This window comes from Panicum hallii, chromosome 1, assembly GCF_002211085.1.
Source record: "Panicum hallii strain FIL2 chromosome 1, PHallii_v3.1, whole genome shotgun sequence".
NCBI lineage: Eukaryota > Viridiplantae > Streptophyta > Magnoliopsida > Poales > Poaceae > Panicum > Panicum hallii.
This window is the reverse complement of record NC_038042.1, coordinates 54,068,064-54,087,846: the sequence shown is the minus strand read 5'-3', so window position 1 is coordinate 54,087,846 and position 19,783 is coordinate 54,068,064. Positions and strand designations below refer to the sequence as shown.

The 19,783-nt window shown below is 50.8% G+C and overlaps 6 protein-coding genes and 1 long non-coding RNA gene across 9 annotated transcripts; 3 read left to right on the top strand and 4 right to left on the bottom strand.

Moving 5' to 3' along the window:
* The first annotated feature begins 2,705 nt into the window (after positions 1–2,705).
* Positions 2,706–4,362, top strand: LOC112880465 (aspartyl protease family protein At5g10770-like). The gene is made up of 2 exons (XM_025945135.1): positions 2,706–2,904; positions 2,997–4,362. The coding sequence occupies exons 1-2, from the start codon at positions 2,766–2,768 to the stop codon at positions 4,214–4,216; spliced, it is 1,359 nt and encodes a 452-aa protein (XP_025800920.1). The 5' UTR covers positions 2,706–2,765; the 3' UTR covers positions 4,217–4,362.
* Positions 4,363–5,513: 1,151 nt separating this feature from the next.
* On the bottom strand, positions 5,514–7,727 carry LOC112894481 (aspartyl protease family protein At5g10770-like). 2 transcript variants are annotated; one of them, XM_025962322.1, is made up of 2 exons: positions 7,070–7,727; positions 5,514–6,967 (listed from the first exon to the last, which is right to left on the bottom strand). In XM_025962322.1, the coding sequence occupies exons 1-2, from the start codon at positions 7,157–7,159 to the stop codon at positions 5,714–5,716; spliced, it is 1,344 nt and encodes a 447-aa protein (XP_025818107.1). In that variant the 5' UTR covers positions 7,160–7,727; the 3' UTR covers positions 5,514–5,713. The 2 variants fall into 2 exon arrangements, with proteins under 2 accessions (XP_025818107.1, XP_025818034.1); XM_025962249.1 differs by having other exon boundaries at positions 5,514–6,960; positions 7,070–7,721.
* Positions 7,728–8,519: 792 nt separating this feature from the next.
* LOC112875390 lies at positions 8,520–9,918 on the bottom strand. Its single transcript, XM_025939231.1, has 2 exons — positions 9,329–9,918; positions 8,520–9,226 (listed from the first exon to the last, which is right to left on the bottom strand). The coding sequence occupies exons 1-2, from the start codon at positions 9,741–9,743 to the stop codon at positions 8,718–8,720; spliced, it is 924 nt and encodes a 307-aa protein (XP_025795016.1). The 5' UTR covers positions 9,744–9,918; the 3' UTR covers positions 8,520–8,717.
* Positions 9,919–10,607: 689 nt separating this feature from the next.
* LOC112893357 (protein-tyrosine-phosphatase IBR5-like) lies at positions 10,608–14,005 on the bottom strand. 2 transcript variants are annotated; one of them, XM_025960643.1, is made up of 5 exons: positions 13,523–14,005; positions 12,439–12,538; positions 11,942–11,999; positions 11,745–11,851; positions 10,608–11,150 (listed from the first exon to the last, which is right to left on the bottom strand). In XM_025960643.1, the coding sequence occupies exons 1-5, from the start codon at positions 13,763–13,765 to the stop codon at positions 10,849–10,851; spliced, it is 810 nt and encodes a 269-aa protein (XP_025816428.1). In that variant the 5' UTR covers positions 13,766–14,005; the 3' UTR covers positions 10,608–10,848. The 2 variants fall into 2 exon arrangements, with proteins under 2 accessions (XP_025816428.1, XP_025816437.1); XM_025960652.1 differs by having other exon boundaries at positions 12,439–12,508.
* Positions 14,006–14,516: 511 nt separating this feature from the next.
* Positions 14,517–16,929, top strand: LOC112898636 (paraneoplastic antigen Ma6E-like). The gene is made up of 5 exons (XM_025966976.1): positions 14,517–14,837; positions 15,449–15,527; positions 15,617–15,686; positions 15,909–15,971; positions 16,821–16,929. Exons 1-5 carry the CDS (start codon positions 14,517–14,519, stop codon positions 16,927–16,929), a joined length of 642 nt encoding a protein of 213 aa, XP_025822761.1.
* Positions 16,930–17,343: 414 nt separating this feature from the next.
* On the bottom strand, positions 17,344–18,601 carry LOC112889013. Its single transcript, XM_025955473.1, has 2 exons — positions 17,889–18,601; positions 17,344–17,742 (listed from the first exon to the last, which is right to left on the bottom strand). Exons 1-2 carry the CDS (start codon positions 18,199–18,201, stop codon positions 17,519–17,521), a joined length of 537 nt encoding a protein of 178 aa, XP_025811258.1. The 5' UTR covers positions 18,202–18,601; the 3' UTR covers positions 17,344–17,518.
* Positions 18,602–18,680: 79 nt separating this feature from the next.
* LOC112889022 lies at positions 18,681–19,669 on the top strand. Its single transcript, XR_003227992.1, has 3 exons — positions 18,681–18,817; positions 18,906–18,994; positions 19,473–19,669. It is a non-coding gene; the product is annotated as an uncharacterized LOC112889022 (long non-coding RNA).
* Positions 19,670–19,783: the final 114 nt, after the last annotated feature.

Here is a 19,783-nt window from a genome sequence, read left to right as displayed (position 1 = left end):
CTCTGTATAAAAATCTCAACCTCAGAAACTACTTCTACGAGTAGTTTTGTTTAACTCATACTTACTGTTGAAAATGACCGTTTACAACATGGCAAAACCACTCGCTCACTTAATGAAGTTAGTTAATCCAGATAAGTACTCAATAAATGACTACCCAAGGAAAAGAAAATGAAATGCTCAACTACTTAACTTAACTTTTGTTGAATGACTACTTTTCTAGTGAAATGATTATATCTTGTATCGGTAAAACCACTCATACTTGTGCATTCATATAGAATCGACTACTCTCGCCGATGGAACCTACGAGCTGGTGTCCGAGTCTGAGAGTAAGTAGCGCGAAGCTCAAGTTAATCTAACTGAAGTTGCTGAAGATCCAAACCAAAGTTCGGAAGAACCCCTAATTAGTTTTGCCCAAGAAAGCAAGCCTCGGAGCATAACCCATATTTCAAATTTATTCAATGTTGTTATATTATGTATTTGTGCATTAAGTTTTAGGAGTCGAATGAAACCTTAGATGCATGATCCAAGATACCCATGCTATGAATACTAGTTGAAAGGTACGATAGTTGCCATGCTAATAGGTTCGGTAAAAGTCGAGTGATTGTCTGTCACTCGCGAGAATTATTGGAGTTAAATGATTTACCATATGCTGTAATTATAAGATCGACGGGTGGGGCTATGGTACAATGCTCATGGCTAAGGCCCCGTCTGAGTAGAGGAAAATGCTAAGGCCGCAGTATGTGGTAGTGATGGTTAAGCGTTTGAACGTACTAACCACATATCGAAAATATGGTACTCGACAAGCTGAGTACATGATTGGCTCGGCAAGTGAACTTTACTCTCACTCTACTTGAACGAAATTCAGATGCGTATACACATGCGAGTAAGGTGACCCTGATCCATGACCCGGAAACAAAGGGGAAAAGTTGCTTGGGATGACCTTTGGTGCTCCAAGCATGTGTGTTAGGTTTACCTTGCAAGGTTAAGAAATTCGATTCGAATCATCCGTTTCTCGCGGTAATTGAGACTGCTTAATACTTCTGCCACATAAAGTAACAAGAGGAATTATGGCTATGACGAAACTTGTTGGATGATTAAATATTTTCCACCATGTTTGGTTAGAGATAGATGCTCACTTAGAATGGTTAAATAGTTAAATAAACTAGAATTGAAAGCTAAAATATGAAATTAAGGACTTACTCTTTGTTGCTTTTCAGTAAAAAAAAACTCTAGAACTAGAGCCATGCATGCTTAATAGTCGTTATTTACATACCACTAGTCGGGTAAGCCTTGTTGAGTATTAGTATACCCAGCCTTGCTTGTGGCTATATTTTCATATGTATCTTTTGAAGATATGATAGCTGGGTTGATTTGGCCGTGTACTTTGCCATCTGGTTGGTCCGTGGAGTGGGATCTGTCCCCGGCCAACAATGACTCTGTCGAGTGATACGACGTACGGGCTTCATCGTGGTATCCGAATCGACGATAGATGAACGTGTTTTCTTTCCACTGCTTTTAAACTCTAAATAAAGTTTTTATGTTTAAACTCTGAAGTTCTCGGTTGATGAACTCGGTTTGTAATAAATAATTGTCACACTTGTGAGATAAAAACTATAGAATGCTGTAATCTCTGGACTTGCCTTCGTGCAAGTTAAGTGTACGCTTTGTTTCGATCGAAATATTAAGTGGTCGCATCGGCATTTACCCGACAGGCTGTTGGATTATTGCGTTTGAAGTGCATGGTAACTGGTTCATCTTATGGATGATGGTTAGTGCATTTGAGCCGGATTAATTCGGACGGTTCTGCCACAATATCCGCGCCGGCCAGGGGCAGAAGCGGCAATACGGAAATACCCGAGCCTACACGTGGGCCCAAGAGCGCGGCAGCCGTAGAAAATAGCACGAGCTGGTGTATTCGTGAATTGTAATGGCACGATTCGAAATAGATGAAGTTTAATGGTAGAACTCCGAACTTGCATATTTGTAATGGCACAGAACAAATTAACCCTTTTATTATTGTCTCAAACTCTAAAGTCGCAAGCTATCTATTCCATATTTTATATGTAAGAAGCCTAATGGTTCGTAGGTTCAAAATAAATTAAGTTTTTCAATACATGTACGTAACCTGAAGTGAACTTAGTTAAGTTTCTTGCGGTGAAAATTGTCCACCTATACTCGAATACTCAACTTGTGCTCATGTTTTTCTAGAATATTTCAGCAATTAACGGCTCTATTATTCCACCGGTTGCACCTATGGTGATTTCGCCAAACAACATGTCTATCGGCAGCCGTGGTGAATTCATCAATTTTAATATTTGCAAGACCAATCTCTAGGAGGCACTTACGTAGATAGGGGTAAGTTAATTACTTAAGTTTATTTATAGAAATGAGTATGCGTATATTTCGGAAAAAAAACCTAACTCGTAGGAAAGATGACATTATTACCTAATCTTTGCTTCCCGAGGATGTCCAATCTTACCACAGCGAAGAATTCAAAACTGGCGCTTTTGTGCGCTGATCAAGGCGGCATTCATCAGCTAGAAGAAGACCACACGTCTTGGGTCTCCGATCTGGTCGTCCCCCCATGTCTGCACGCCACCCTTGCCCAGTCCACCACGAGTCTCCGTCGTGAAGCTTGGCTGCGTTTGCCGGGGCACCCCGTGCATGCTACACTCCTCACTCTATATAAGCCGCCTGGCATTCTGCAGCTGCAACTCACATCATCTCAGTAGCTGAACCTAGCAAGTAGCAAGGAGCAGCACGCCATGGCCTCTGTTCCGAAGCTTCTGCTCCTCCTCCTGTGCAGCTACCACACTCTCGTTGCTCACGCAGGAGTTGATAGCAGCTACAAGCTTCTGTCCATTGGCTCTCTCAAGTCAGATTCCGTCTGCTCCGAGCCCAAAGGTGCTGCACTGTCCGTGCACGCAATGCGATTTCATTTGGTTATTCTTGTGCACGGTCGTAATCGATCGTTTCCCCTGCTTTGATTGTTTCAGCGACTCCGTCGTCGTCGGGCGTCACGGTGCCTTTGCACCACCGGCACGGCCCATGCTCACCGGTGCCCTCCAAGAAGGTGCCAGCCTTGGAGGAGATGCTCCGGCGTGACCAGCTCCGAGCTGCCTACATCCAACGGAAGTTCTCCGCCGCCAAGGGCGTCGCCGGCGATGTCGAGCAGTCGGACGCCACCGTGCCGACCACGCTGGGCACGTCCCTGAACACGTTGGAGTACGTGATCACCGTAGGCATCGGCTCGCCGGCCGCGACCCAGACCATGCTCATCGACACCGGCAGCGACGTGCCATGGGTGCAGTGCAAACCGTGCTCGAAATGCCACTCCCAGGCAGACCCGCTCTTCGACCCCAGTTCGTCGAGCACCTACTCCCCGTTCTCTTGCAGCTCTGCCACCTGCGCGCAGCTCGGCCAGGAGGGGAACGGCTGCTCGAGCTCCCAGTGCCAGTACATTGTCACCTACGGCGACGGCTCGAGCACGACCGGGACCTACAGCTCCGACACGCTCGCGCTGGGCTCCAACACCGTCAGGAACTTCCAGTTCGGGTGCAGCCAGGTGGAGTCGGGCTTCAACGACCAAACCGACGGGCTCATGGGGCTCGGCGGCGGCGCGCAATCGCTCGTGTCGCAGACGGCGGGGACATTCGGCAAGGCCTTCTCCTACTGCCTCCCGCCGACTCCGGGCTCCTCCGGGTTCCTCACGCTCGGCGCTGGAACTTCCGGCTTCGTCAAGACGCCGATGCTCAGGAGCAGCCAGGTGCCCACGTTCTACGGCGTCCGCCTTCAGGCGATCAGGGTGGGCGGGAAACAGCTCAACATACCCGCCTCGGTCTTCTCCGCCGGGACGATCATGGACTCCGGCACGGTCATCACGCGCTTGCCGCGGACGGCCTACTCGGCGCTGTCGTCGGCGTTCAAGGCCGGGATGAAGCAGTACCCGTCAGCACCGCCCAGCGGCATCTTCGACACGTGCTTCGACTTCAGCGGCCAGAGCACCATCAGCATACCGACCGTCGAACTTGTGTTCTCCGGCGGCGCGGTCGTCGACCTCGCCGGAGACGGGATCATCTTGAGCAGCTGCCTCGCGTTCGCGGGCAACAGCGACGACAGCTCCCTCGGCATCATCGGCAACGTGCAGCAGCGGACGTTCGAGGTGCTCTACGACGTTGGCGGGGGCGCTGTGGGCTTCAAGGCCGGGGCGTGCTGATGATCGCCGATCACAAGAACATTATTGACACTACGGGGAGGAAGCAAGGTAGGCTTCTCTCTCGAGGTGTTTGTGGCTGCGAGGTAACAGACATGAAGTGGGGTCAAACCATCAACTATTCAAATATAGTACTCCGATTTTGATTATTTTTGTGATTGCGACGTGATGCAAGTGTGCAAACTACCAACCAAAAGATAATTGTAATTTTCTCCTGATACTATATGAATAAAGATTAATAAGATATTATGGTGCTTTTCTCAATGATTGATGATACTAGTTGTTGGTTTATTTTTTCTGATGAATATGGGTACACATCAAGTCGTACCAGACGTCTGCCTTTTTTATGAGCTACGCCTCATATATTACAAGAAGCCGTCTAAATTTCAAAAAAAAAAGAGGAACTCGTCTAGATCTGATGAATGTTCGTCTAGATCTGATGAATGTTCGTAAGATACCTGATTAGTGACCATTCAGTAACTAATTGAACTATTTTTGACTCAACAGTTTTGAAATTGACTCGATTTTTGAAACTTTCATCTTGATGTAGATCGAAACTTCCAACTTTGTTTTTCTCTGGCAACCGTCAAGCTTCAATTCAGCAATTGAAATGTTAACTTTAAATGGCTTGAAAGCAAATTGTTATACTGTGTCAACTCGAAACCCAAACCTTGTAACAAATGCATTTGAATTTTTCCAACTAGTAGTAGTACCAAATGGTTCTATTTTTCATGGAGGCGACGAATTATCAGCTCTATCCAACCATATGAACACTCTTTTGTATGTGTAGAAGCTATTACAGTAAGGCTATTTAACTTTAACTAGATGTATATGCCATTCCACACAAGCTTAATGTGTGCGCATATGAAATTACCTGATCTCTATACATCTTAGACCGTCCTTTATCTAAGAAATACGTCTTAGACCGTGGATTTTCAACTGATAACAATTACAACATCCCTTCGCCCTCCAAACGCGATCATCCTCTACTGCTGGAAACCAAATTTTCTCCACGCCCTAGAGGATTTTTCTCTACTGGAAAACCGCTCGTCCACGATGACTTTGGCCCCTGTCATATCGCCACAAGTCCAAAGTCCAATCTTAACTTACAGAAAGCCGCCACTACCAATTATCAAAAAGAAGCGAACAAACTAGGTCCACACGCCCCTCCTAACACTGCACTAACTTGGTCACTTACAGCCAAGTTGCGCACCGAGACATCGACCACCTAAAGCAACGCCGAATTGATCGGAACCTGTCATGCGCCAACACGTTTACTTTCACCGACAACCAACACGAGTTTCACCGACATGCATCCAACTGTCGTGTATGCTGTCATGTATACTCTGTAAGTCTGTATGTATACTGCTGTCATGTATGTATCTGTGTACTCTCGTGTGCGTACACGCATACTTGTTTCTACTAGTACTAGATTGTAATTAATCAGAAGCTAATCGCCGGCCGGCACCGGCTGTTAATCGATGAGCGAATGGGTGAGGATCAGCAGGCGCCGGGCCTGAACCCGACGGAGTCGCCGTCGATGCGCACCTCGAACGAGCGCTGCTGCACGTTCCCGAGGATGGCCATGCCGCCGTCGCTGCCGCTGGCCGCGAACGCCAGGCACCCGAACGACAGGATCCCGTCCGCGCCCAGCGTCAGGGTCGCGCCGCTGCTCAGCACCAGCGCCACGCTGGGGAGCGTCACGGTGCTGTACCCGGATAAGTCGTAGCACGTGTCCAGGATCCCGTTCGGCGCCGCCGATGGGTACGCCGTCATCCCGGAGCGGAACGCGGACCGCAGCGCCGCGTACGCCGCCGGGGGCAGCCGGGTGACCACCGTGCCCGTGTCCACCACCGTCCCGCCCGCGAACGCCGAGGCCGGCACGCTCAGCGCCTGCCCGCCCACGCTGATGCCCGTCAGCATCACGATGTAGTACGTCGGCGCGCCCGGCGACGTCAGCAGCTGCGTCGTCGCGAACCCCGGCGCCGCTGCGCTCGCCGCGCCGCCAAGCGTAAGGTATCCCGTGGTGGACGGCTTCGTCGGGAGGCAGTAGGAGAAGGCCCCGCCGTACGCGCCCGCCGTCTGCCCCACGAGCGACACCGGCAGGCGGCCGAGGCCGAGGAGTCCGTCGATGCCGGTGAGCAGCCCGCTCTGCGCGTGGCCGCAGCCGAAGAGGAACCCCTGCACCGCGTCCGTCGCCGTCAGCGTCAGCGTGTCGGAGCCGTACACGCCCCTGGTGTTGGACCCGTCGCCGTAGCTGACCACGTACCCGCACTGCGCCGCCGAGCAGCCGGACGCGTACAGGCCCAGCCCCGCGCACGCGGACCCGCCGCACGGCACGGCGGCGTACGACGACGACCGGGCGGGGTCGAAGAGCGGGTCCTTCTGGCTGTAGCACGACGACGCCGCGCACGGCTTGCACTGCACCCACGACAGGTCGCTGCCGGTGTCCACCTCAAGCGTCTGCGCCACACCCGGCGTGCCGAGGCTCGCCGTCACCACGTAGTTGAGCGTGCCGATGTCGTAGCCCCAGCTCGCCGGCACCGTCGCCGCCGCCTTGGATCCAACCAGCTGCTGCGCGCCGGCACCGGACACCCTCCTCAGTATGTACTCCGCCCGCCGCTGGTCCGCGCGCAGCGTGTCGGCGACCGACGGGGCCGCTAGCGAGGACGCCCGCGCGGGGGCGCACGGCCCGTGCCGGTGCGTCAGCCGCAGCACGGCCGACGTGCCGTTCCGCCGCGGCGCAACTGAAACCTCACCGAATTCCGTTCCACCCGACGAATCAGCAGGATTGAAATCGAAGCTCACATGACGAACTGAAGCACCTGATCGATCAGATTGCCAGTATCCGCGTACCTGGGTCCGGGTCTCTGCACGTCGACCCCGGCTTGAAGCTGGCGGCGGAGACGGTGACGTAGCGGGGCGCCTCAGCGTCGCGGGCGCCATGGCAGCGAGACAAGAATCCGAGCGCGCCGGCGCACAGGAGCAGTGGCAAGAGGAGGCGCGCCACGGGGGAGGAGCTCATGGCGCCTTGGCTCGGCTCGGATGGGGCCAAAGGACGGTGCCTAAACAAGGAGGACCAATCGGGCCGCCGCCCCCGGCGGCGCGACGCGCGAGACAAGGGCAGCGGGTGCGCCGGCGGGCGAGCACATCGCCCGTGGAAATTCCCGGCCCCCTGTGGCGCGGCTCGCGGTAGGCGGAGTCGCTGCCCCCCGTGTCTAATACGGTCTTCCTCCCCCACTTCTTCGCCGGTTCGCCCCACCGGCACGACCAGACCCAGCTATTGGGCGAACGCACGATGCGACGCGACACCGCGGACCAGATGGTCTCCTTTCGGTACGCCGCCAACACCGGGACCCAAGTGCACACAACAACTGCCCTGAGTTCAGCCGAATTGGCCTGTGATCGAACGTGGAACCAGTCGATTTGGATGGACTCGATCAGGCCAGTCTTGTATGCGCTTGGTAGGGTCCTCGCAAGTTTCAGTAAAACTCCTCGTCGGGGTACGAATGAATGAACGAACTCGCTCACTCAACCTACCAATCTGATTCCTTTCCCCATGAGGCCATGACATCCTCTTCGCCGAAAAGAAGGCTCAAAGCTGTGGCACACGATTCGTTACGGCACCTGGGGACCTTGTCTCCTCTCCTCCCCTGACGCAGACCTTTATCTACCGCCCCGCCTCTTTCCAGAGCGCGCGGGTCTGGGATCTTGCTGGAGCCGCGGGGCCAGGGCGTCAGGATCCGGGCCGTGACCGCGACAGGACTGGTGCGCCATCGCCGCGTCGTCGCGGCCGCCCCAGTCCTCCGCCGACGCGCACTCCGCGTCGTCTCTTTGGCCGGCGAACGCCAGCGCGGCAGCGCCCCTCCTCGAACCGGTGATGCGAGCGTGCCGCGAGGCTGACATGCGCCATGTCTCGTGCTCTGTGTGTGTGTGTGTGTGTTTCTTTGCGGAATTTGCCCGAACGCCATCCAGGTGCAGTGTGGAGTCCTTCAGCATGTGGTGGAGCTGGGCCAAACATAGCTGACGTGTTTGAGCGTGATTTGCCTGGCCATTCCTGGTAACCAGGCTTGGTTGGAATGTCTTGTTCGCAGTGGAGCCGGCACTAGCAGCTAATCGGCAGTCAGGCAGGCAGCCAGGCACCCACGTTTTGTTTGGTGCTTACTACTGATGAGATCTGCAGAGACTAGAGCCAGAATAGAAGAGTCCAATTGCGTGCTCGTGACGATTGGTTTCCAAGTCAGCTACTGTAGTAAAATACATTTCTTGTCTGCACTATAGGCCAGAGCACAATCTTTGTAAGCCGACTTGGTTCTATTTCATTTCAAAGGAACCCAAATTCCAAAATGTACAGTTATGTGCAATAACTTTAATATGGTTTTGTAATTTTTCTCCAACCACATGGGTCGTGCCAATTGAGCACACTCCATGGCCCAAAAGAATACTGCTACGAGAAGCAAAGAGGCCTCTGAACAATCCTCGCTCCCGCGCCCACCCATGTCACTCACAATCCTCGGAACAAGGGCCTCACGCTCACCAACGCCTCCCTGCCCATGGCCACCTCCCGGCGCCCCATCTCCATCCCGCAGTTCTTCCGCCCGCCGGGCCGCCGGGTGCGCGCCGCCGCCCTCGCTCCGGCTTCCGGCCGTGGCCCCGCCGCGGCCTCCACCCTCTCGAACTGGCCGGACCACTTGGCCTGCGCGTACACCGCGCGCCTCCACGGCGGCACGTGCATGCCCGCGCCGCGGATGGACTCCGCCGCCGCGCCGCACATTGCCGCGGCGAGCTCCCTCATGGCCTCTGGCGTCGCCACGAGCACCGGCGGCAGGGACGAGAGGAGGTCCTGGTACTGGGCGCTGGGCCTCGCGATCTCGAACTCGGCTGCGACGTTGACCTCCACGATGTAGCGAGACGACGCCGACGGCGAGAAGCCCGCCGTTGTGACCTCCACGTACTCGTGCGAGCCCGGCGCGGGGACCCTGCTGGTTCTTTCCCACGACGACCTGCAGAGACCTGCACGTACGCCCAAGCACGAGCGAAATGTTAATGATCTAAGAGTTGGAAACAAGAGTGCCAATTATGCTATTGAAAACTGAAGAGCAGTGGAACACTAACCGGCGTTGAAACCCCTCGCCCGGAGCCGCTCCGCGAGGTGCTTCCTCATCCCGCCGCCGCCAACGACGACGGCTGACCCGGCGTCTCGGACAATGCGCTCCGCCTCGGCGCGGATTCGCGCGGCCGCCGCGTCGGCCGCCGCGCCCGCCAGCGTGAGGCGCAGCGTTTCCTTCCACTCCTTTGCCCGCGCCGCCACGGCGTCCTTGGCGGCGGCGCCGTCGGCGCCGTGCTCGCCGTATCCGTTGTAGAACTCGTCCACCAAATCCATCAGACCGTCGTCGGCATCCGCGCGCCGGGACGGCGCCGGCGAGGGCGCGGTGTCCCTGGTGAACGGGCCCCGTAGCCGAGCCCTCGCCGCCTCGTCCAGCGCCGCCGTTGCCTTCTTGTACGCACCCAAGGGCTCCATCGTCACCATGGCGATTGCCGCGCGCGCTGAACAAGACCTTGGTGGGGGCGTCAAGAACCAATTGTTCGGCCGTGGCGCCGCGCCGCACCGCCGCCGTGGCCGATCGCGTGTGCCGGCGAGCCAAGTTCCTCTCGCGTTTTGCGAACTCGTGGTGGTTGGCGTGTAGTTGCACGAGGGGGCCGGGGCGGTGTAATATATGTTTCGATGAGCGGCCGGAGGTAGAGCCCCCGGATCGCTAGTGTGTCCAGGTTCGACTTATACGCCTTTCCCACGTCCAGATGCGATGAACCGGGCGCATCATGCCAAGTTGTGTTGAGCAGTACTTCCTCCGGTCTAAATTGTTGATCATTTTTCAAATCTGAATATGTAGTTAATATAGTGTTTATCTAGGTGTATAATAAAAACTATATATTTAGATTTATCAAAATAATCTATAATTTAGAATATATATAGTTGTACGAAGTCTTGACGCGTACACTGTCAGCGTCAGGATTGCAGATTGCAATCCCTCGAGGAAATTTGGGAGAAAGGTTCAAGCACCGAAACACGCCCTCCCTGGTCATCCATGTACGAATGGATCTTCTCGGGTTTGCTCTACAAGCCAACATCGGTCGACCATGCGTCCAGATACATAGTGCGTCATGCATTATCGTAGCAGTAGAAATTCCTTACTACCTCCTCCACTTTAGCTTTTCCTTCCTTAGTTAAGAGCTGACTTAGGACAAAACTAAAATGAATTGGTACAATTTGATACACGAGTAGGATGGATCCCTAATTCCACGACGACAAACAAAGATTTGTGTCGCCGCTTGATCAGCCAATACTTCACGAGTATGGGACCGGCCACGCGTAACGGATCATGGCAACATAACGAAACAAAATAGGATGAATTGCAGAAGTTGAACGCGAAGGAACTGAGATACGAGCCACCATCCAGCTTGTCAAACATCATTTACTTAGACTAATGCCAGTCACTCTACAGCACGGGGCAGTTACCAGAACCATTTCCCAAGTGCACAAAAGGCAAAATACCCCTATGAAACTGAACTCCCCGGTGAGTAACCTAGCGGTTGGTTACTTATTCAACATGGAGATCCAACAGCGTGAAATCATCTTAAGAGCTGTCCATCACGTTATCAGTTGAAGCTGGGTTGGTCCCACCATTGTTATCACTATCTTGAGGATTGACTCCCACCGTCCTCTCAGCTCCAAAAGCGAAGTTGGCAGGAATGTCATTCGGGCCGACTCGCTGGAATATGGATGGCGCGGTCATTTGGTTGAACGCAGGTGCTTGGGTGTCATCTGCTGGTTTTGTGTAACCAAATCCAAGAGAAGCAAATGATTCAGTGGGAATCACGGGTTCCGCACTGAGCCCAAAAAGCTTCTGCTCGTACTCCAGAAGCTCGTTCCGAGAAGCTGCACAAAAGAAACATGTTACAGTTAGCTTAGGATAATATATTTGAATCGATCTTGAATCTACAGCATTACGTGGAAATGGAAATGCATCTGTGAGAATAAGAGGGTTAAGTGTGGGCTAAACAAGGTACCATTGACAACCTTCATGGTCCTTTTTTCAATAAGAATAATAATAACAATCAAATGGTTCCCAAAATTCTCAGAAGAACTCCCCTCAGAAACTCTGTAGTCTGTACACTATTCTTAATAAGGGAACTGATTACCAGTTTATGTTGTTGGCTGTTGTGTCAATTATGTCACAAGCAATAAGGGTAAGAGGTCATCCCATTGCCTCTAGTGAAACTTGCAATACTCAGGATATATTAACTTAGCTCCTAAATTTTGATAAAAAGCATACCTCTGATTAAACTAAGTATGAAATTAATTGCTTCCACATTGTGTACCAGTGCCTACTCATTGATTAAAGGTAGTATATCTACTTCAGGTAATAAAACTATGAATTGTTGGTTAGCAAGGACCCAAGGATATAATCATAAATGCATGAGAGACGATATCTTCAATTACTCAACAAATTTTAAAGGTTATAGAGCTAACCATCTGTCAGTTGAACCTGAGGCCGACGGTCTTTCACCCACTGTAAAGACTGAGCAAGTCTCCATGCTCTAGAGTTCATCAAGAAGGCTGCAACAATAGCTGCTGACCTAACAAACGTTCCAAAGAAGTATTTATCAATCAATGACAACATTGCTGACAGTGCCAATGCTAACGAAAAATTCTCCACAAGCAAGTACCTGTTTTTTCCAGACATGCAATGAACAAGAACACGTGATTTATCTCTTTCACATTGTTCTGAAATTGCAGGGAAGGAAATCACAATTTCCTATTAGTGACAATAAAGAGGTCTCAGCTCAGTACATGAGAAGTAAAATACAACCCCTTTTCTTTTACAGGAAAGTACATTTGTGAAAACTTCAGAAAGAAGCACTAGGGAAAAGGATTTTTTGCAACATACAAACAGAAAATATCCTGGAGAAAGACAGTACACATACAAATGTTTATTCCATCTTAACAGAGACATGAACCAAGTTGAATGGAAGCAAGCATTAAAAAATAAATTTCTAACAATTGTATAATGAGCATATTACTACAATGGGTAGAGAGGAAATGGAATATGTTAGGATGATGCAGAGGATATTTTTCACAGGGCCATTTCTAAGAGGGAAAGTAGTCCATGGCTCACTGCACTTAATTCCACACCAAAATGCTGATAGAGTAAAAAGAATAATACCTAGAAACTGGATTGCCCCATCAAAATCCAAAGGCCTGTCACGCTGTAGACTGTGATATGTGAATGAATTCTGGTACAGATTGTAGCAATCAGGCACAGTCTGTTGATCAATAAACACAGCGATTAATCTTCAACATTGAAGGATGCACAACAGTCAAGGGTAAACATTGATTTTAACAGTCTATAGCAGGAGTATACTAAAAGTTGGCTGCCAAGTAATGTCAGCCTACAGATTTACAGGAAAAATCATATTGAGAAACTAGGCAGAAAAGGCCATTGATGTGCACATGATCCATATGACAGCAACATAACTCATACTGAACGCAAACAGGTGGAGCACACATCCATCCTACTATGAATATTAGATGTCGAGAGCTATCGCAATGTGCTTAAACAACTTTTATGGTACGAAGAATGGTACATATCGCTGTGCAATGGAAACTATTTAAGAGCATTCCATAGACCGTGCCTTTGGAATTCTCTCAATAAGCACAACCATCTCAGCTAAACTATCAGGTTCTATAATTTTCAAATTCCATAGGAACACTTAGTCAGTTAAGAAGCCAATTATGAGTAATAATCACCACAGGCTACTCCTCATTCCATCAAGATTCGCTAACTATCTGTTCCAATTATCACAAGCGAATCGAGTTTATTCTGTGAGTTTCAATCAAGCTGCAGACCATTCCCTTAGAAAATAGCCGTACCACCAGTACACGAAACAAAAACATTCGCCGTTTGTTTGCAATAGGCTAAACCTAGCTAAAAACCTGCCTAGACGACCGAGGCTTCACACTTTTACAGCATCTAAATAACCTTTCAAGCTACAACCGTACAAATTGGGGATAGCGTGTAGCCTGTCCTATGGATGAAGACAAACCACAGATGGATCAACAATATCATCAATACACCATGAGTTGTCATAGATTACAAAACCCTAGATATCGCCAGTACCATCCGTCCCCGACTTGTTTATTTTTATTTTCATGGGGAATCATTCTCCAAGTTTACCACGCGGGATCAAAAATCGCAAACGAGGAATCAAACGCGCGCCGGGGGGGGGGGGGGGGGGCGCATTACGTACATTGAGGATGCGGGAGATGCCGAGCGTCTTGAGGACCTCGGAGCGGGAGGCGTTGTCGTAGCTCCCGAGGAAGAGGAAGTCCTTGAGCACCTCGGTGGGGAAGGCGGACTCGTGCCTCGCCGGGGTGCCCTCCCCGTCCGACGGCTTCCAGCGGTGGCCGCACACCCCGCAGACCTCACCCTCCTCGAACTTGTGGTAGTGCCCGCAGATCCCGCACGGGTTCTCCCGCTCCCGCTTCCTCATCTCCGTCCCCTTCCTTCCTCTTCCCGCCGCCGCGGCGCTGCTCGATCCCCGCGGGAGATCGCAGGCCGAGGGATCGCGCGGGTGATTGGAGTCGGAGGAACAGGCAGAGCAGGGAAGGCGATTCGAGATGTATTCCCGGATTTTTCGGGGGGTTCGGGGTTTGGATTTGGACCGGCTCGACGGGAGATTGGGGTTTTTGAGTTCGTTGTTCCGTCGCGGCGAGCCCACGGATCAGGCAGGGGTTCTTCAGTGTAAATATTTAGAGTTTAATGTTTGCAAAATACCACCTAATTTGGATCGCGATTATTTATCGTGATCCGATTTAAGGATATTTTATAAATGTAAAAATAAATATTTACAAAATATTTGGATCGCGATCATTAATCACGATCCGATTCAGGAATTTTTTGAAAACTTGTGGATTAAGGGACTGTTTGGGACTGCTTCACTTCACGAAATTCGACTTCGCTTCGCGAAACTATAGCCAAACATCCTCAACTTCACCAGCTCAGCTTCACCAAAAAATGTGAAGTTGGCTCCAACTTCACGAAATCCATGAAGCAGCTAAAAGGGTACTTCACGAGTAGCCGTTTTGAACTCCCTCGTTAAGTTGGAGGAAAATTACCGACCAATACCACTTATTACACATCTGAAACGTTTTTCTTCTATCCGTTCTATCCCACCCGCGCCCCCCACCCCCATCTTCCTCCCCCTGTCTGCTCCCATCCATCAAAACCCTAGCGCGGGCGGCATGTCCACGGGCGGCACGGGCGGCGCGGTCGGTGCGGCGGGCGCGGCGGGCCACGACGCGGGCGGCGCGGCGGGCGCGTGGGGCGCGGTCCACGGTGCGGGCGACGGCGCGGCGGGCGCGTGGTGCGCGGGCGCGGACGCGGGCGGCGCGGCTGGCAGGGGCGTCGCGGGTGGCGCGGGCGCGGGCGGCAGCAAGGGCGGCGCGGCCCAGGGCCTGGCCGGCGCGCGAGGCAGCAGGGGTGGTGCTGGGAGGGGCGGAGCTGGCAGGGGCGGCGCGGGAGGCAGCAGGGGTCATGCCCGCATCTCCAGTCTTCCGAAATCGGTATAATTTCTTCGCTCGATTTCTTCTATGGCTGCTAGTCAATTCCATTGCTGCTGAGTGTATGTATGCTAGTGAATTACATAATTTGTCTTGTCATGTATGCTTCAAAATATTACTCCATATAATTGTTGATTAGGGTGATTCTATGGAATGGACGGATGATTACAATCACATTGTATGTGAGTTATTCGCTGAACAAGTAAGGAGAGGGAATAGGCCAAATACACATTTGAACACTTTAGGTTACACTGAAGTGTCGGAAAGATTCTACCAAATGACCGGAATCGAGTTATCAAAGACACAAATCAAGAACAAGTGTGAAACTATTAGTAGAAAATTTACTGAGATTCTAGAATCTTTGATGGAAATGGCAAAATATTTTCTTGTTCCAAAAGATGCAAACTTTCGTACCATCCATAAAAAGATAGCAAATGATAGAAGGGCATTTCCACACTTCAAAGATTGTATTGGTGCTCTAGATGGGACACACGTTAGGGTATCTCTACCCCTAGTGAACAAGTAAGGTATATTGAAAAATAGGGATACCGACTCAAAATATCCTAACAATTTGCGACTTTAACATGAGATTCACTTATATTTCTGTGGGGCAGTCGGGTTCTGTGCATGACACCACTATGTTGTATAATGCAATGAAGTTGGATCGAGATTTTTTCCCGCACCCTCCCAAGGGTAGGTAATTTATGGCTGGTTTCTACATTTTCAATTTTGCAACTCTAATTCTTTATTATCTAAACATATCATATACTTTTTATTTGTAGGTAAGTATTATGTTGTTGATGCCGGATATCCTAATAGACCGGGATATCTAGCACCATACAAGGGTGAGAGGTATCACTTTCCCGAATGGCATAGAGGTGTAGAACCAAGGTCTGCTAAGAAAAAGTTCAATCGTATTCATGCACGAGTTCGTAGTATTATTGAGAGATCATTTGGAGTCTTGAAAATGAAGTGGCAAATTCTCCATAAAATGCCGATGTATCCATTATGGAAGCAAAAGATGATACTGATAGGACTTATGGTGATCCATAATTTCATACGTGAGCATAACAGTGGTGTTTTAGACTTTGAACGTGTGGAGCGTGATGAAAATTATGAGCCTACAATACCGGAAAGGTATAACAAGTATGTAGTGCCCTCGGATGGATCATCTCCAGTACCCAATACGCCTACTATGGATATTTTTCGTGATGCATTAGCAACGGCTATTTCTCAAAGTTGGATATAGTATGAGTAGTAGATCATTGAGACTTCATATGTAATGGAATTATTTTGGAATATTTGTACTTTATTATCTATTTATTATCTATCTATAATGTACTGTTATTTTTTAACTAGGCGTTTACATGGAAAATCATAAATGAAATCCTCTCATACATCATTCAAGGGCATAAGGGACTTTTTCCATCCGAGTTTTTTTTTCTGAAGCTGAAGTTGGTCTGCTAGCCAAACACTTTCAAAAACTCTACAACTTCAAAACTGAACTGCTCTGCTGTGAAGTTTATAAAGCTGAGCTGCGATTTATAAAGCAGAGCAGTCCCAGACAGACCCTAAATATTTGCAACCACCCTGCGTTGGACAGTTCGGCTCCCAACCCCTCCGGTGGTTGCGGCAAGCTCGCCCCCGGTCCAACAGACGGCGCCAGTCCGCGTGCGGCCCCTGAAGGTGACGGTGCTGCGCCGCCGCCGGCGGAACACGTCGCCATCGACATCCCGGCCGTTGCCGTCACTCGGCCCGCTCGTTCCAGACGCCGCTGCTACGCCGCCGCCGGAACACGTTAGTTGCCGTCGACATTCCGGACGCCGTCACGCAGCCCGTCGTCCCAGAAGCTGATTGCGTCTCGACGACGCGCCGCCCCAAGAATCCGACGCGCGCGGCCCGTTCGTCAGGGCGCTGCTCAAGGCCGTGTGGTCCGCGTACATGCTGGCTGGCTGGCTGGCTCCGGGGCGCGTCCCGTTCCTGCAGCTCATGGTTTTCTTCGCTGGCGTATTCTGTGTTCACGGCCGCGCGGTTCCTCGTCCGGGCAGCAGAGAAGGAGCAGCAGGAGCAGGCGCAGACTGAATCGAAGGGTTAGCTGGCTGGCTGGCTGGCTGGCTCTCTCGGCGCAAGAATAATCAGCATGGTCACCAATCCACTCGGGGTCAGCATGCTCGCCATGCTGAACTGTGTGTGTTGTTAGCTCCTCTGCAAAAATTTCCTAACGCAGCTTCATGCTTGTCAAAAGTAAAAAACAACGGTATATTTAGTCAAGCAGTCATGTCTCATTTAGGCTTGAGATGCTGAAGCAATGTTTGTTTGATTGTTTTGGAATATTTGCTTGTTATCAAATTCAAAGTTTTTTTGGCTAATGAGAATTCTAAATGACTGGTAGTTCTAACCGGATGATTATTATATTATGGTGTTTGAGATGCTGAAGCGTGAGCGTTGTTAGTGCCCTCTGTAAAAAATTCGACGGCAAATTGATGCTTGTCGAAAGAAAAATCAACCATATACTTGTTCCAGGCTTGAGATGCTGAAGGGTTAGCTTAACACTGGTTGTTAGTGCACAAAAGCACTAGGCAGCTGAAGTTGAAAGGCTCCTAGCATTCAACTGAGGCAAGCCAGCATCGCCCAAATTGAAAAGGCAAACGTCCAGAACACTGATCACATGGCCAGCAATCCTGTCAAGAACCCACGGCGTCGGCGTCGTCATCAGCCCCGGCGATCCAGTCCTGGCAGCTCAATCCGTGCCTTGCTCCCGCCGCAGCCGCTCTTCCTCCGCGGCCTGCCTGTCCACCCTCATCACTTGGAAGCTTCACGTAAGGTCGCTCTAAGCCTCGCTTCATGTTCATCCCCGGCTGCTTCAGCGTCATCTCTCTTTCGCTTCGCGGCCGCCGCCAGATGCCGGCTGCAGCAGAAGCACAGATCGATTCCAAGGGAGCTCAGAAAATCAAGATAAAAAAACAAACACGGTAAGACGAAGATCAGGAAGTCGAAGTAATCCACAGCGCCCCCCCCCCCCCCCCCCCCCCCCCCCCGCGACCTCGCACTTGCCTCGATGAGCTGCTCCCGTGTCTCCAGAAGATGGACACAGGTCCTGGAGATCTCCTCCTCCTTGTGGAGCAGGTCCGCGCGGGTCTTGGCGATGGCGAGCTGCTCCGCCCTCGGCCCTGGCAGCATCTCCGGAGGAGCTCGGGCCGTGAGTGGCGCGCGCGGTGAGCAGGAGGCGAACGCGTAGGATAACAGACGTCGAAGGAAGCTCGCGCGGGTCACTTGGAGGAACGGGTCTAGCAGAGCAGAGGTCGGCGGCGGCGGCGCGGGCTCGGCTCTCCGGCTGCTCCGGCGCCGCGCCGCCGCCCCAGAACATTTGCGGGTTTTCTTTTAAACAATGGTGGATGAAATATTTACAAAATACCCCCTGATTTGGATCGCGATTATGGATCTCGATCCGATCCAGGGGTGTTTTACAAATACCTATATGATTATCTGATTAATTATTTACAAAATACCCCCTTGATTCGGATAGCGGTTATAGCTCGCGATCCGATTTAACGGTTTTTTTGAAAACTTCCGGATCCAATATTTGCAAAGGCCCCCCTTGAAGTCCGACGGATCGAATCCCGGCCACCGACGATCGCCGCCACCGCCGCCCTCCACATTGTTCGGTCAAGCCTAGCCCTACGCGCATCTGCGTCCGCGACCAGGGCCGTCGCTTTGTCCTCCTCCTGTGCCTCCAGCAGATGGGCATGCGTCCTGCCGTCGAGCTGCTGCTCCTTGAAGAGCAGGTCCGCGGGGGCCTTGGCGAGCTGCTCCTCCCTCTCGGCCCTGGCAACCAGAGCAGGCAGGGCCTCGCCAGAGCGAGCAGGAGGTCGGCGAGCATGGCGATGGGGGACCTCACAGCTTGAGGTGGAGCCAGCCGTTTGCAGGTATCTGCCTGCACCTCAATTGGGACTTGAAGCTTGTTCTGCACCTGCATGTCGAAGGTGCCAAAGTTTTGTGTTCATCACTGCAAAACGATGGAGTAGAGAAGTTTGAATGCCTTTTCAATCTAACCGCAATCTGTCTGTGCAGTTTCCTTCGAATTTCATGTTGAATTGTTGATACTTCAGTGCATCCACAAAACCACGAGTGGGCGTTTCTCTGGTCAATGTTCCAAAATGGTAAGCCAGAAATGACATCATGAAACTGAGATAAAAAAATGCTCATAAAAACTATATAAATTGATAATACCTAGAAATGTTGCGGTATTGATTTAGACCCATATGCTAGCAGACCAGCAAAACTTATTAATTTTTTGAAGTAAATGTTTATTTCCATCTGGGACTTCTATATTGCTATCTGCTTCAGCGGTGTGTCAGATTGAACTATTAGGTATTCCTGATCGGCATTTCATCGGTATCTTTTCATTACTTGTTTTCTTCTAGGTTTTGAAAACACGTAACCATTACGATGGCGCTATATTCAAATTATTAGTATATGATATGTACCTTTCATTTCTTGAACGAAGATAGCATTTAAATTACTGAATACTGAATGATACTGATAACTCGTTCTATGCTAGTTCATGGTCATTATGTTGTTTTGACAGCAAATTCTTTATTCTACTGAAGCAACAGAATCTATGGTGGTGTTGTAAAGCAGACATGAATGAATCTATGGCTGATGATAAAGGAAGCAAGCAAGATACGGTGGTGACTACTTCTCACCCTGTATTGTTATTACCAGCTGACGGGATGGTAGGAGGTAGTGGAGTGCAGAAAATTGATGCCTGGTGCAGCTAATGCTGTGAAAAGAGCAAAAGAATGAAAGGATTTAGAGCAGAAAACTTGGTGCTAATATCAGTGCTTTGTCCTTTTCATTTTAGCATATTCAGCTGGCTTCCGAGCATATGTATAACTTTTTCTGATTTCCAAGCCTGTATTTCTAAGCACGAGAGACATCGTTAACAA